The sequence below is a fragment of the Nerophis ophidion genome, linkage group LG12 (assembly GCF_033978795.1).
Source record: "Nerophis ophidion isolate RoL-2023_Sa linkage group LG12, RoL_Noph_v1.0, whole genome shotgun sequence".
NCBI classification, from domain to species: Eukaryota; Metazoa; Chordata; class Actinopteri; order Syngnathiformes; family Syngnathidae; genus Nerophis; species Nerophis ophidion.
In genome coordinates, this window is record NC_084622.1 from 5,051,447 (window position 1) to 5,069,158 (window position 17,712).

Consider the following 17,712-nt stretch of genomic DNA (forward strand, 5'->3'; position numbering starts at 1 on the left):
TCTCTATGTTATGCACTTTTTCTTTTCCCGTTGCACCTTTTGTTTTGCATTGTTTGGCAAAATGGTCTTTACCGTTACATTTGCGGCATGTTTGACCGCGTGCGGGACATTTAGGATCCCTCCCAAAGTGATCAGCATGTCCGCACCGGTAGCAAGTTTTGTCTGTTTTCTCTCTGTCCATGTCAAATTTTCCTTGTCCTTTCTTCTGATATTTCCCTCCTTTCTGTGTGACGCGGTTCACAGACGCCTCTACTCTCTCACCTTTTCCAGACATTTCCGCCATTTGTCCCTCAATTCGCTCACATTGTGCTGCCAGTTCAAGTGTGCGAGCGAGCACTAACCCATGTCCTTCTTCCAGCAGTTTACGGCGAATATAGCTCAATGTGCATTTGCTAATGATAGCATCTCTAATTTGATCGTCTGCACCTGCACCAAAACTACAGTCCTTAGCAGCACGTCTTAAACATGTGGAAAATTGTTGTACAGTCTCACTTGGATTTTGTGTAATTTTGTGAAATGTCTGGCGGGCGAAAGTGGCGTTTACTTGTGGCACGAAGTATCCATTCAAAGCAGCAACAGCGTCATCATAGTCTGCTGCACCTCCAGTGTTGTCCAGCGTGCAGAAGATGTCCTGTGTGTCCGGTCCTGCATGATGCAAAAGAAGTGCTCTCCGCCGCTGTTTCACGAAGTCATCTGTGTCTTCTGTGATAATGAGACCTTTTCCATCAGCAAACAGTTCAAATGACATTAGCCATCTTGTCCACCGCGGTCCCAACGTCGCCGGGTCGGAGTAGCAATCAAACGCAGACAGGCTCGTCTTCTCCATGCTAATGCTATGCTAATGCTATGCTAATGCTATGCTAACGCTAGCAGCAACTTCTGTTACACTTCAGATTAAACTGTGATATGCTGGCGTTATCTCACTTGGCTTGCAGGCTCTGTGCATCACTCGTCGCCATTGTTATGTCCTCAGTTTCACCTATATGCTTATTTAGGTGTCTTAATTTAATAATAATCAGGCAACACGTTTTAACTCAATGCCTCGGATCACTCCCGTTTATTAACAACCTCGAGAGTTCAACTCTCCCCCGCTCTCGTGACGTCACACACTGAACACAGGCTACGGTGGCTCGAACATGACAAAACAGTACATGACAGGGTTGAGGTAAAGGTTGAGGTAAACAAGGTTGCGGTCTGACCGGCCCAGCTCTGGTAATGCTATGGAGCTATAAGCATCGTTGATGTTTGTGTACAGCAGGTCCAGGATCTTATTTCCTCTGGTGTGGCAGCTGACATACTAAGTGATGAGAGATATTAACAGTAAATGAACAAGAAGATTAATAATCCATTTTTACAGTTTGTCCCTCATAATTTTAACAAAATAGAATGATAAAAGACACAATATGTTACTGCATATGTCAGCAGACGAATAGGAGCCTTTGTTTGTTTACTTACTACTTAAAGACAAGTTTTCTGGTATGTTCACTATTTTATTTAAGGACAAAATTGTTAAGATCCGCCGCTCAGATCTTAACATTATTCGGTTTTGAGTCTTTTGTGTTAATCTTGTTGGTTCATGGACGCTTCCGATTCTTAGTTTGTGCACTTCCGTGTTTGTTTTTGTCACCATGGCGACTTGATTTGTTCACCTGCCTTTGTTTGCACACCTGTTTTTGATTAGAGACTCTATATTAACCGACTTGTTTCATTTATTCATTCTGGTCTCGTCAAGTTTGCTACATGCTTTTCAATGTCTTCGTGGACTCCTGACTTCGGTAATACTCCGTTTTGGTACTTGCTAGCTTCCACGCCTGGCCTCATGTTTACTCGCTAATGCTTCCGCGCTTAGCCATCTTCTGTTTCCATAGCTCACACGCTAGTAGATATTTGTTTGCCTTTTTCCTTAGCACAAGTGTTTTTGTTATTAGCCTGTTTTTAGATAAATAAATCTGTTCTTCTTACCTGTACGCTGTGTCTATGCCCGACTGCATCTTGAAAGAAGCACCACTTGCGCACGATGCCACGAAGACGCAACAAAAATTGCAATAAAAAACATAAGTTTAATGAACCCTCAGATTTTTTGTTAAAATAAAGCCAATAATTAATTTTTTCGGGCCCCCCTTAAAGGTATGGAAATACATTTTGGTACCGGTACCAGTACTGTGATGTTGCAGCGGGAGAAGAAGACGGCAGAGGAACGATGACGTCGTTAGCTGTCAGCGTATTTATTGACAGCTTAGTATGTGAGTGAGATGTGTATTTAACCAAAGAGATGTAGTGTGACGGAATGTGAGACTTATCTGAGTATTGTTGACAGAGGGTGTTGAGGATGCGTGTTGGGATCCAGGCGTAAGTCCAACAAGGAGCAAGGCAGAACCGAACATCGGGAGGCAGGCGGAAGATCAAGGGCAGGAGCTTGGTTTCGTGGTCGTTAGGCAGGCGTGAGTTTGATGTCCAGGAAGGCAAGCGAAGATCCACGGGAGGTCCAAGGTGACGAGACACAAAACTCGATGACAAGGAAGGATGGTGGGAGGCTGGAAGACGACACAGGAAGATAGTAGGCACATGCAGAAGAGCTAGATGCGTGTGGGCTTACTCTACTGGGTACGTGAAGCTACGTTCTCGCGTCGGATCTCAGGCTGCATTTGCTCTTGAAGGTAGATCGCTCATCACGGGCAGGTGTGTGGTTTGGTGAGTGTCTGCAGGTGCGAGGAGGAGCGCCCGCAGCGGAGAGAAAGCGCATGTGGGCGTGGTTCGTGGTGTGCTTGTTCCGACGCCCAGCAGGAGGAGACACAGCAGGAGTGTGACCCATAACAAGTCCTAAAATATTGGCATCGGGACAACACAAGTTCAAAGACAAAATCAACATCAATTTTCTTCTAATCCAGTTATTATTAAGTATTTACTCAAAACACATTTTATAGAGCAGTGGTTCTCAAATGGGGGTACGCATACCCCTTGGGGTGCCTGAAGGTATGCCAAGGGGTATGTGAGATTTTTCAAAAATCTTCTAAAAATAGCAACAATACAAAAATCCTTGATAAATATATTTATTGAATAATACTTCAACAAAATTTGAATGTGAGTTCATAAACTGTGAAAAGAAATGCAACAATGCAATATTCATGTGAAGACTGTGTGGCATGAACGGATGCGTTGGGCAAAAACACAGCGTAAGGTAGGATGTAAAGGATTTATTACATTGATTAAAAGGCTAGAAACAAAAAAAAACTTGAGCTAACAGAAAGTAAAACAAATGGCGCTAGCATGGAAGCTAGGAATAACAAACGGAACACAAACACTTGGCACGAAGGCACAAAAAGGTAAAACAACACCATTAGCATGAGAGCTAGGAAAAGGGAATAAGCGTAGCATGAAAGCTAGCTTGTAATAATAATCAATAGCAGTCGTCACTTGTTGCGTATAAGCAAATTAAAATCCGAGGCAGAACAACGAAAAAGGGAAGCTTAAATAAGGGAGGTGATTACGAGGAACTTGGTGTGCGAGAACCGAGAGTAGCAGGTGGAAATAATATGTAACCATGGTGACAGACTAAACAGGAAATAAGGAGGTCAAACTACCGAAATGTGATATGAAAATGGAACCAAAACAACAATCTTTGAAGATCCGAGCAGCGGATCGCAACAATTCAGTGTTGACCGCTAAATTTTTTTGTGGACATGTTCCATAAATATAATGTTAAAGATATCTTTTTTTTTTTTTGTGAAGAAATGTTTAGAATTAAGTTCATGAATCCAGATGTATCTTTATTACAATCCCCAAAGAGGGCACTTTAAATTGATGATTTCTTCTATGTGTAGAAATTTTTATTTATAAAATAATCACTTGTTTATTTTTCAACAAGTTTTTATATATTTTTATATATTTTTTTCCAAATAATTCAAGAAATACCACTACAAATGAGCAATATTTTGCACTGTTATACAATTTAATAAATCAGAAACTGATGACATAGTGCTGTATTTTACTTCTTTATCGCTTTTTTTCAACCAAAAATGCTTTGCTCTGATTAGGGGGTACTTGAATTAAAAAATATGTTCACAGGGGGTACATCACTGAAAAAAGGTTGAGAACCACTGTTATACAGAAATGTATTGTCACGGCATGGTCACATCTTTATACGAGGATTGTTCTCTCAGGAATGCAAGACTGGCGGCTCCGGACGAAGGTATGAAGGTAAGATGAGATTTATTTAAAACAAAATCACCCAAATACCAAAATACAGGCAGTCCACAGCATACAAGCAAGCAACAAAAAGGCAAGCGTGGCTAACAAATGTAAAGCTTAGACTTAGCACTTGGAACTAAAAGTTACTTGGAAAAGGTGTGACACAAACAATGAAGCCAGGCTGACTAACTGGCAAATCCATCCATCCATCATCTTCCGCTTATCCGAGGTCGGGTCGCGGGGGCAGCAGCCTAAGCAGGGAAGCCCAGACTTCCCTATCTCCAGCCACTTCGTCTAGTTCTTCCCGGGGGATCCCGAGGCGTTCCCAGGCCAGCCGGGAGACATAGTCTTCCCAACGTGTCCTGGGTCTTCCCCGTGGCCTCCTACCGGTTGGACGTGCCCTAAACACCTCCCTAGGGAGGCGTTCGGGTGGCATCCTGACCAGATGCCCGAACCACCTCATCTGGCTCCTCTCGATGTGAAGGAGCAGCGGCTTTACTTTAGATGCCCGAACCACCTCATCTGGCTCCTCTCGATGTGAAGGAGCAGCGGCTTTACTTTGAGTTCCTCCCGGATGGCAGAGCTTCTCACCCTATCTCTAAGGGAGAGACCCGCCACACGGCGGAGGAAACTCATTTCGGCCGCTTGTACCCGTGATCTTATCCTTTCGGTCATTACCCAAAGCTCATGACCATAGGTGAGGATGGGAACGTAGATCGACCGGTAAATTGAGAGCTTTGCCTTCCGGCTCAGCTCCTTCTTCACCACAACGGATCGATACAACGTCCGCATTACTGAAGACGCCGCACCGATCCGCCTGTCGATCTTACGATCCACTCTTCCCTCACTCGTGAACAAGACTCCTAGGTACTTGAACTCCTCCACTTGGGGCAGGGGCTCCTCCCCAACCCGGAGATGGCATTCCACCCTTTTCCGGGCGAGAACCATGGACTCGGACTTGGAGGTGCTGATTCTCATTCCGGTCGCTTCACACTCGGCTGCGAACCGATCCAGTGAGAGCTAACTGGCAAAGACAGGCTTAAATAAAACTCTCTTGATTAGAGCAGGTGCGCACCGAACACATGACGCAGGTGACACTAATAGGTCGCCATGGTAACTCAAATAATTAAGGGTGCACAAAAAAGGAACTAAGAAAGTCCAAAACTAATGGAACGTAACTAAAAAAAAAATGATCCGGACCACGGATCATGACATATATAAAATGATGAATGAAATGGACACACACTTTTCAAAAATAGTAGCGCCTAATTGTGGGGCGCTGTTGGGAGATTGGCTGTGCCAGCAACCTGAGGGTTCCTGGTTCAATTCCCAACCTTCTACCATCCTAGTCACGTCCGTTGTGTCATTGAGCAAGACACTGCACCCTTGTTCCTGATGGGTCCTGGTTAGCGCCTCGCATGGCAGCTCCCGCCATCAGTGTGTGAATGTGTGTGTGAATGGATGAATGTGGAAATAGTGTCAAAGCGCCTGTCAAGACAAGGATTATGGTGTGGATTGTTTTACCGAGGTGCGAAGCGACTTGATGAGAAAGCAATGACATCTTTTAATTTTAACACTCAAACAAAAACAAAGGGTATAAACAAAAACTCCCACAAAGGCAGAACTATGGGCATAAAACCAAACTTGCAAACTATGGCATGAATAAAGAAATCTTACTTGGAACGAGAAAAGAGCCTTAAGAAGAGCAGCGTGGATCATCAGCATGAATAACAAGGGTGTATAGAGGGTGATGTCGCCAGGCTATGTGCCTGGCAACTGCAGGCTTAAATAGTGATGTGGTGATTTACAACAGGTGCATGAGTCCAAATGAATCAGGTGCATGACATGAGGACGGGTGAAAACTAATGGGTTGTCACGGAAACAAAGCAGGGAGTGAAATAACAGGAACTGACAAAATCCAAAAACCAAACAGAACATAGCGAAACTGAACATGATCACCAGGAATCCATCCTATTTGGGTCCCATATCAAACTTAAGAAGGTCAGTGACTTCACTATAAAAGTGGGTGACATTGTTATCACCAGGAAGGATGAGATCACCTACCCAGGTTCCATTCTAGAGGCTAATCTTTCCTGTGATAAAATGGCAACCAAGGTGATCAAAAAGGTCAACCAAAGAACGAGATTCCTCTACAGAATCTCCTCTCTGGTCAACAAAAGCACCATGGAGATTCTAGCGGGATTTCTCATTCAACCCTTCTTCGATTACGCTTGCACCTCCTGGTACCCCAGCACCTCCAAAACCCTCAAATCTAGACTCCAAACATCCCAGAATAAGCTAATCCGGTTACTTTTAGACCTCCACCCCAGATCACACCTCAATCCAACCCACTTCTCCAAAGTGGGCTGGCTCAGGGTGGAGGACAGAGTAAAACAACTTGCACTGAGCCTAGTCTATAAAATCCGCTACACCTCCTTTATACCGAAGTACATGTCAAATTACTTCCTTAACGTAAATGACCGCCATAACCACAACACCAGGGGGAGCTCCACAAACCACGTTAAACCCAGATTTCGATCTAACAAAGGTATCTAACAAAGGTCTTAACTCATTCTCTTTCTATGCCACATCAATGTGGAATGCACTCCCAACAGGTATAAAAGTAAGTGCATCTCTATATTCCTTCAAAACCGCTCTAAAACAACACCTCCAGGCAACTTCAACCCTTTACTAATACCCTCCTCCATTCACATCCCATCTCCCCGGATTATAAACAACTCAAATGTACTTCTAATGTATATACTTGTTCTTATGCTATCTGAACTCACTATGTTCTTTGCTGGCTGTACATATCCTACTAAGTAAGACCTACACTGTTTCAATGTCCATTTCTCTGTTGATGCAATTGTTGATGACTGAAGTTCTGATATCAACCAAGGCTACTCATCCCACCCCCCGGATTGTAAATAATGTAAACAATTCAATGTACATACTATGATGATTAACTTGTGTGATGACTGTATTATGTTGATAGTTTATATTTGTACCATGAATTGATTCAAAGGTCCTGCAGTCCTGGGATCAAATCCAGGCTCGGGATCTTTCTGTGTGGAGTTTGCATGTTCTCCCCGTGAATGCGTGGGTTCCCTCCGGGTACTCCGGCTTCCTCCCACTTCCAAAGACATGCACCTGGGGATAGGTTGATTGGCAACACTAAATTGGCCCTAGTGTGTGAATGTGAGTGTGAATGTTGTCTGTCTATCTGTGTTGGCCCTGCGATGAGGTGGCGACTTGTCCAGGGTGTACCCCGCCTTCCGCCCGATTGTAGCTGAGATAGGCGCCAGCGCCCCCCGTGACCCCGAAAGGGAATAAGCGGTAGAAAATGGATGGATGGATGGAATTGATTAACGTGGACCCCGACTTAAACAAGTTGAAAAACTTATTCGGGTGTTACCATTTAGTGGTCAATTGTACGGAATATGTACTGTACTGTGCAATCTACTAATAAAAGTATCAATCAATCACAATCCTTCAAATAATAAAAAAAAAAAAAATGTAAAATAGCGCTATATAAGTATAACCATTTACCATTTAATTGGACAAACTTAAAACACACACACGCCATACAGTAAAGCTAATCTCCTTGTAAGGTCATTGTTGCATGGAATTAAAACACATTACTGCACATTCCGGCAAGCTGACCAATGTTTGGCCATCCTGCGCCTGCACACTGGCATCTTACGTAACATCGCATTTAGCCCTCGCCACCTCCACTAATAGCCCGCTAAAGATACAAAATAAATATCTTTCAGCAAACACATGTGTTTTTTGTCCCCCCCCTCCCACCCCTCCACCCCTCCTCATGCTGATACCAAGCCCAAACAAAGAACAGTGACACAGAGCAGCAACCTCAAGCCAGAGTTGCCAGACAAGACCTTGTGTTTGCAGAGCAGAATGTGGATTCCTGGCAACAGGAAGCTCCGGGTGGCAGACAGAGGAGGGAAAGATGAGAGGATGTGGAGAAGACAGTTGTGGCTTGGCAGAGCAGCCCTGCATTGAAGCCTCTTTATTTAGTGAGAGGGAAAGCGGCAGAAAGGGATGATTATGGCTCCTGGAATAGCATAATTAGAGACAGAGGCCTTCCAGTCTCAAGAGTTGTTTTTTTTATCATCAGGTACATTTGATATATATATATATATATATATATATATATATATATATATATATATATATATATATATATATATATATATATATATGCATTTTTTCCCTCTTTCTCAAATGATCTAAAATGATTTCAAGCCATCCATCCATCCATCCATCCATCCATCTTCTTCCGCTTATCCGAGGTCGGGTCGCAGGGGCAGCAGCCTAAACAGGGATGCCCAGACTTCCCTCTCCCCAGCCACTTCGTCTAGCTCTTCCCGGGGGATCCCGAGGCGTTCCCAGGCCAGCCGGGAGACATAGTCTTCCCAACGTGTCCTGGGTCTTCCCCGTGGCCTCCTACCGGTTGGACGTGCCCTAAACACCTCCCTAGGGAGGCGTTCGGGTGGCATCCTGACCAGATGCCCGAACCACCTCATCTGGCTCCTCTCGATGTGGAGGAGCAGCGGCTTTACTTTGAGTTCCTCCCGGATGGCAGAGCTTCTCACCCTATCTCTAAGGGAGAGCCCCGCCACACGGCGGAGGAAACTCATTTTGGCCGCTTGTACCTGTGATCTTATCCTTTAGGTCATGACCCAAAGCTCATGACCATAGGTGAGGATGGGAACGTAGATCGACCGGTAAATTGAGAGCTTTGCCTTCCGGCTCAGCTCCTTCTTCACCACAACGGATCGGTACAACGTCCGCATTACTGAAGACGCCGCACCGATCCGCCTGTCGATCTCACGATCTACTCTTCCCCCAATCGTGAACAAGACTCCTAGGTACTTGAACTCCTCCACTTGGGGCAAGGTCTCCTCCCCAACCCGGAGATGGCACTCCACCCTTTTCCGGGAGAGAACCATGGACTCAGATTTGGAGGTGCTGATTCTCATTCCGGCCGCTTCACACTTGGCTGCGAACCGATCCAGTGAGAGCTGAAGATCCCGGCCAGATGAAGCCAACAGGACCATATCGTCTGCAAAAAGCAGATACCTAATCCCGCGGTCACCAAACCGGAACCCCTCAATGCCTTGACTGCGCCTAGAAATTCTGTCCATAAAAGTTATGAACAGAATCGGTGACAAAAGGACAGCCTTGGCGGAGTCCAACCCTCACTGCAAACGTGTCCGACTTACTGCCAGCAATGCGGACCAAGCTCTGACACTGATCATACAGGGAACGGACCGCCACAATAAGACAGTCCGGTACCCCATACCCTCTGAGCACTCCCCACAGGACTTCCCGAGGGACACGGTCGAATGCCTTCTCCAAGTCCACAAAGCACATGTAGACTGGTTGGGCAAACTCCCATGCACCCTCAAGAACCCTGCCGAGAGTATAGAGCTGATCCACAGTTCCACGACCAGGACGATAACCACACTGTTCCTCCTGAATCCGAGGTTCGACTATCCGGCGTAGCCTCCTCTCCAGTACACCTGAATAAACCTTACCGGGAAGGCTGATTTCAAGCAGGCCATATTATTTCAAATGTATTCAAGCAAAGTGGACCTCAGTTCAACATACCCACGGCATCCCTTCTCAGTCTAATGCAGGGGTTTGCAACCCATTCGTCCCTTTTTCTACCGCTTGTCCCTTTTGGGGTCGCGGAGGGTCGCTGGCGCCTATCTCAGCTACAATCGGGCGGAAGGCGGGGTACACCCTGGACAAGTCGCCACCTCATCGCAGGGCCAACACAGATAGACAGACAACATTCACACTCACATTCACAAACTAGGGCCAATTTAGTGTTGCCAATCAACCTATCCCCAGGTGCATGTCTTTGGAAGTGGGAGGAAGCCGGAGTACCCGGAGGGAACCCACGCATTCACGGGGAGGACATGCAAACTCCACACAGAAAGATCCCGAGCCCGGGATTGAACTCAGGACTACTCATGGCCTTCGTATTGTGAGGCAGATGCACTAACCCCTCTTCCACCGTGCAACCCAAAATATTGAAAGAGCCATATTGGACCAGAAATACAAAATAAAAAATCTGTGTGGAGCTGCAAAAAATTAAAAAACTTATAATGAAGGCAACACATTATATAAGTGTCTATACTAGCTATGTTAGCTTATTATCGATCTTTGTTGACAGAAATGTTGAATTTAAATTTTTATTCTACACATTTTTGCAACATTGGAAATCATTAGTAAAATGGAGGCTTCTCACAGGATGAGATACCTCCTGGAAATTACTGGCTTATAGTGGCCAAAGGTGTACATGTGTGTCCAAGTTAAAGGGAACTGCAGGCTGTCTTCTTCTAATGGGTTTATTACAATCTTTGCAAGCTGGGTAACGTTTGCTGTGGTCTGGAACAACATGGCACACAAACAACTATGAGAATTGCTGCCAATATTACATACAGATAATGTATCATGAGGCATGCAAATACACAGAGGACATACAAGTAAAGGAAATTGAATGAGCTCAAATATACCTACAAGTGATGGTTTGGGTTGGAGGAGGGAGTTGTGACAGCACAGTTCCACAAGGGGGCAATATTTCATCCATCCATTTTCTAAAGCTAGTCCCTTTTGGGTCGCAGATATCTTATCGCCCACAGCCTTGCCGTCATGCTGGCGTGACACGGCCAGCGCGAGCAGGGGCGTGTCTCGGCACGCTGCTAGCAGAGGTGCTGGAAGACCAAGCTGGTGCCTATCTCAGCTGCATTCGGGAGGAAGGCGGGGTACACCCTTGACAAGTCGCCACCTCATCACAGGACCAACACAGATAGACAGACAACATTCACACTCACATTCACACACTAGAGCCAATTTTAGTGTTGCCAATCAACCTATCCCCAGGTGCATGTCTTTGGAAGTGGGAGGAAGCCGGAGGTAACCCACGCATTCACAGGGAGGACATGCAAACTCCACACAGAAAGATCCCGAGCCCGGGATTGAACCGTGCCTACTCAGGACCTTCGTATTGTGAGGCAGACACACGAACCCCTCTGCCACCGTGAAGCCATATCATAACATATTAGGACCAAAATTATATATTGTACATGACATTTGTTAAGTTACAAAAGACTAAAAGTTAATATTATTTGCAGATGATACAACTGTTTTGTTCAGGAGAGAACCCACACAAGTTAATACAAATACAAACCCCGTTTCCATATGAGTTGGGAAATTGTGTTTGATGTAAATATAAACTTCGACGCACACTAAGGGCTCTGGAACCACTTCTCTCGAGAGGGACTGGACCCTCTTCCACTCTGGCGTTGCCGACAGTGAGAGGCGACGGGCTGGGGTGGCAATTCTGGTTGCCCCCCAGCTTAAAGCCTGCACGTTGGAGTTCAACCCAGTGGACGAAAGGGTAGCCTCCCTCCGCCTTCGGGTGGGGGGACGGGTCCTGACTGTTGTTTGTGCTTACGCACCAAACGGCAGTTCAGAGTACCCACCCTTTTTGGGTACACTCGAGGGAGTACTGGAAAGTGCTCCCCCGGGTGATTCCCTTGTCCTACTGGGGGACTTCAACGCTCATGTTGGCAACGACAGTGAAACCTGGAGAGGCGTGATTGGGAAGAATGGCTGCCTGGATCCGAACCAGAGTGGTGTTTTGTTATTGGACTTTTGTGCTCGTCACAATTTGTCCATTACAAACACCATGTTCAAAAATAAGGGTGTCCATATGTGCACTTGGCACCAGGACACCCTAGGCCGCAGTTCCATGATCGACTTTGTAGTTGTGTCATCGGATTTGCGGCCTTATGTTTTGGACACTCGAGTGAAGAGAGGGGCGGAGCTTTCTACCGATCACCACCTGGTGGTGAGTTGGCTGCGATGGTGGGGGGGATGCCAGACCGACCTGGCAGGCCCAAACGCATTGTGAGGGTCTGCTGGGAACGTCTGGCAGAGTCTCCTGTAAGAGAAAGTTTCAATTCCCACCTCCGGAAGAACTTCGAACATGTCACGAGGGAGGTGCTGGACATTGAGTCCGAGTGGACCATGTTCCGCACCTCTATTGTCGAAGCGGTTGATCGGAGCTGTGGCCGCAAGGTAGTTGGTGCCTGTCGGGGTGGCAATCTTAAAACCCCTTGGTGGACACCAGCGGTGAGGGATGCCGTCAAGCTGAAGAAGGAGTCCTATCGGGTCCTTTTGGCTCATAGGACTCCGGAGGCAGGGGACAGGTACCGACAGGCCAAGCGGTGTGCGGCTTCAGCGGTCGCTGAGGCAAAATCTCGGACATGGGAGGAGTTTGGGGAAGCCATGGAAAACGACTTCCGGACGGCTTCGGAGCGATTCTGGACCACCGTCCGCCGCCTCAGGAAGGGGAAGCAGTGCACTATCAACACTGTGTATGGTGCGGATGGTGTTCTGCTGACCTCAACTGCGGATGTTGTGGATAGGTGGAAGGAATACTTCGAAGACCTCCTCAATCCCACCAACACGTCTTCCTATGAGGAATCAGTGCCTGGGGAATCCGTGGTGGACTCTCCTATTTCTGGGGCTGAGGTCGCTGAGGTAGTTAAAAAGCTCCTCGGTGGCAAGGCCCGGAGTTCCTTAAGGCTCTGGATGCTGTGGGGCTGTCTTGGTTGACAAGACTCTGCAGCATCGCGTGGACATCGGGGGCGGTACCTCTGGATTGGCAGACCGGGGTGGTGGTTCCTCTCTTTAAGAAGGGGGACCGGAGGGTGTGTTCCAACTATCGTGGGATCACACTCCTCAGCCTTCCTGGTAAGGTTTATTCAGGTGTACTGGAGAGGAGGCTCGGATTCAGGAGGAACAGTGTGGTTTTCGTCCTGGTCGTGGAACTGTGGACCAGCTCTATACTCTTGGCAGGGTTCTTGAGGGTGCATGGGAGTTTGCCCAACCAGTCTACATGTGCTTTGTGGACTTGGAGAAGGCATTCGACCGTGTCCCTCGGGAAGTCCTGTGGGGAGTGCTCAGAGAGTATGGGGTATCGGACTGTGTTATTGTGGCGGTCCGCTCCCTGTACGATCAGTGCCAGAGCTTAGTCCGCATTGCCGGCAGTAAGTCGAACACATTTCCAGTGAGGGTTGGACTCCGCCAAGGCTGTCCTTTGTCACCGATTCTGTTAATAACTTTTATGGACAGAATTTCTAGGCGCAGTCAAGGCGTTGAGGGGTTCCGGTTTGGTGACCGCAGGATTAGGTCCCTGCTTTTTGCAGATGATGTGGTCCTAATGGCTTCATCTGACTGAGATCTTCAGCTCTCATTGGATCGGTTTGCAGTCGAGTGTGAAGCGACCGGAATGAGAATCAGCACCTCCAAGTCCGGGTCCATGGTTCTCGCCCGGAAAAGGGTGGAGTGTCATCTCCGGGTTGGGGAGGAGACCCTGCCCCAAGTGGAGGAGTTCAAGTACCTAGGAGTGGGGGAAGAGTGGATCGTGAGATCGACAGGCGGATCGGTGCGGCGTCTTCAGTAGTGCGGACGTTGTACCGATCCGTTGTGGTGAAGAAGGAGCTGAGCCGGAAGGCAAAGTTCTCAATTTACCGGTCGATCTATGTTCCCATCCTCACCTATGGTCATGAGCTTTGGGTCATGACCGAAAGGATAAGATCACAGGTACAAGCGGCCGAAATGAGTTTCCTCCGCCGTGTGGCGGGGCTCTCCCTTAGAGATAGGGTGAGAAGCTCTGCCATCCGAGAGGAGCTCACAGTAAAGCCGCTGCTCCTCCACATCGAGAGGAGCCAGATGAGGTGGTTCGGGCATTTGGTCAGGATGCCCCCCTAGGGAGGTGTTTAGGGCACGTCCAACTGGTCGGAGGCCACGGGGAAGACCAAGGACACGTTGGGAAGACTATGTCTCTCGGCTGGCCTGGGAACGCCTCGGGATCCCCCGGGAAGAGCTAGACGAAGTGGCTGGGGAAAGGGAAGTCTGGGTTTCTCTGCTTAGGCTGTTTCCCCTGCGACCCGACCTCGGATAAGCGGAAGAAGATGGATGGATGGATGGATTGATAAATATAAATGGAATACAATGATTTGCGAATAATTTTCAACCCATATTCAGTTGAATATGCTACAAAGACAACATATTTGATGTTCAAACAGATTAATATTTTTTTTTTTTTGCAAATAATCATTACCTTTAAGAATTTGATGCCAGCAACACGTGATAAAGAAGTTGGGAAAGGTGACAATAAATACTGATAAAGTTGAGGAATGCTCATCAAACACTTATATGGAACATCCCACAGGTGTGCAGGCTAATTGGGAACAGCTTGGTGCCATGATCGGGTATAAAAGCAGCTTCCATGAAATGCTAAGTAATTCACAAACAAAGATGGGGTGAGGTTCACCACTTTGTAAGCAAATTGTCAAACAGTTTAAGAACAACATTTTTTCAACGAGCTATTGCAAGGAATTTAGGGATTTTACCATATACGGTTCATAAAATCAGCAATAAATTAAGAGAATCTGGAGAAATCACTGCATGTAAGCGATGATATTACCGACTTTTGATCCCTCAGGCGGTACTGCATCAAAAACTGACATCAGTGTGTAAAGGATATCACCACATGGGCTCAGGAACACTTTATAAAACCACTGTCATTAACTACAGTTGGTCGCTACATCTGTAAGTGCAAGTTGAACCTCTACTATGCAAAGCCAAACCAATTTATCAACAATATCCTGAAACGCCGCTGGCTTGGCTGGGCCCGAGCTCACCTAAGATGTACTGATGCAAAGTGGAAAGGTGTTCTGTGGTCTGACGAGTCCACATTTAAAATGATATTTAGAAACAGAGGACCTGGTGTCCTTCAGAACAAAGAGGAAAGTTACCAATCGGATTGTTATAGGCGCAAAGTTCAAAAGCCAGCATCTGTGATGGTATGGGGGTGTATTAGTGCCCAAGGCATGGGTAACTTACACATCTGTGAAGGCACCGTTAATGCTGAAAGGTCCATACAGGTTTTGGAGCAACATATGTTGTCATCCAAGCAATGTTATCATGGACACGCCTGCTTATTTCAGCAAGACAAGTGTTACAACAGCGTAGCTTCGTAAAAAAAGAGCGTGGGTACTTTCCTGGCCCGCCTGCCGTCCAGACCTGTCTCCCATCGAAAATGTGTGGCACATTATGAAGCGTAAAATACGACAACGGAGACCCCGAACTGTTGAACGACTGAAGCTCTACATGAAACAAGAATGGGAAATAATTCCACTTTCAAAGATTCAACAATTAGTTTCCTCAGTTCCCAAATGTTTATTGAGTGTTTTTAAAAGAAAAGGTGATGTAACACAGTGGTGAACATGCCCTTTCCCAACTACTATGGCATATGTTGCAGCCATGAAATTCTAAGTTAATTATTATCTGGCCAAAAAAAATAAAGTTAAAGAGTTTGAACATCAAATATCTTGTCTTTGTTGTGCATTCAATTGAATATGGGTTGAAAAGGATTTGCAAATCATTGTATTCTGTTTAAATTAACATCTAACACAATTTCCCAACTCATATGGAAACGGGGTTTGTAATAACAAAATAAATTAACACATTAAAACAATTGTTTGACCAAAACAGACTATCTTTAAATCACAGTAAAAGTAATAATGTAATTTAGTAACAGTAGAAGGGAAAGTCAAACACAAATACAAATAGACGGAGTAGACATTGAAAGGGCAAACAAAACATTTTTTTTGGGGTGTACTGTAATATTATTTGATCAAATGAACTGGAAACCCCATGTAAAAAATATACAACATAAAGTAGCAAGAAATATTTCAATGATGAATAAAGCAAAATATGTTCTAGACCAAAAAAACACTTCATATTCTCTACTGCTCACTAGTGTTAGCATATCCGAGTTATTGTGCAGAAATATGGGAAATAACTACAATTGTGCCCTTCATTCACTAAAAAAGATCAATTAGAATCATACATAATGTTGGATAGAGAGAACATACATACCCTTTATTTATTGAATCAAAATATTGAAATGCAACGATTTGGTGCATTTGCAAACAGCTAAAATGATGTACAAAGCAAACTATAACCTGCTACCCAAGAATGTACAACAATTATTCTTAACAAAAGAGGAGAAAAACCTTAGAGGAAAAATCTAATTTAAAACATGTGTATGCACGTACAACACTTAAAACCCTTAGCGTATCCTTAGCATAGGGAATGAAATGATGGAATGGATTAAGCAAAGAAATAAAATGTGCACCAATATAATTCTGTATAAGAGACTCTTCAAACTGCAAGTATTCACAAAGTACAGAAGAACAATTATGATGAACATCTTGAAACTTTTTATTTTTGATATGAGATAATAATTATTCATGTATTTGTTTACTTATTTATGGCATATTTATATATGTATTTATTCACTTTTCTGTTGCAATGAAATGGGATAAAACTGATTTCAATCAATCAATCAATGTTTATTTATATAGCCCTAAATCACAAGTGTCTCAAAGGGCTGCACATTTATTCCGTATTTTGTTTATAGTCATATCAAATAAAGATGAATTGAATAGACAAATGCAACTTAAATTGTAACACTGTATTTTACAAAATACCAAAAAAGGAAATTTTTCTCAATATCTCATTGACAAAATGATTCATGTTACATGCATCTTTAGTACTAAGTAGAACACCCTTTGGCAGTAATGACATCCTTCAAACGTGATACATAACCGGACACAAGCTTCTTGCAACCATCTACAGATATTTTAGCCCATTCCTCTTGGGCAAAGGCCTCCAGTTCATTCATATTCTTGGGCTTGTGTGCTGCAACTGCCTTCTTCAAGTCCCACCACGAGTTTTCTATAGGATTTAGGTCTGGCGACTGTGAAGGCCACTCCAGAGTCTTCCAGCCCTTCTTCTGCAACCACTCTGATGTTGATTTGGAGGTATGCTTGGGATCGTTATCCTGTTGGAAGGTCCAACGTCTCCCAAGCCTCAGCTTCCTCACTGACTTCATGACATTTGCAGCTTATATATCCTGCTAGGAAATATAATTCATAATGCCTTGAACGCGCTGGAGATTCCCAGTACCTGAGGCAGAGAAACAGCCCCAGAGCATGATTGACCCCCCACCATGCTTAACAGTAGGAAAGGTGTTCTTCTCTTTGTAAGCTTCATTTTTTCTCTTCCTGACGTTGATTCATAGGCCCAAAGAGTTCCAGTTTTGTCTCATCACTCCATAGAACAGTTTCCCAAAAGCTTTGGGGTTTGTCCAAATGATTTTTGGCATACTGGAGTCTATTTTTCTTGTGCCTGGTAGTCAGAAGTGGGGTGCGCCTGGGAGTTCTGGCATGGAGGCCTTAATCTCGTAGTGCGCGCCTTATTGTCTAGGATGAAACCAAATATTAAATCAATCCATTTAATAAAGTCAAATACAAATAAGGCTAGAATAAAAAATATCCAACACTTCTCTTTTTTAAAGTAAATGTGCACAGCAGATATAGATCATCTACAGAACAAACCAAAAGTTTGGACACA

General features: G+C 45.1%; 1 protein-coding gene across 1 annotated transcript in view; it reads right to left on the reverse strand.

Moving 5' to 3' along the window:
* Positions 1 to 473: 473 nt before the first annotated feature.
* The window catches only part of LOC133562905 (uncharacterized), a 205,273-nt gene continuing 188,034 nt past the window's right edge, over positions 474 to 17,712 (reverse strand). The window contains exon 4 of the mRNA XM_061916728.1: positions 474 to 2,820. Within this exon, the coding sequence (XP_061772712.1) occupies positions 2,670 to 2,820 (151 nt within the window). The 3' untranslated portion in view covers positions 474 to 2,669. The remainder of the gene's footprint in view (positions 2,821 to 17,712) is intronic.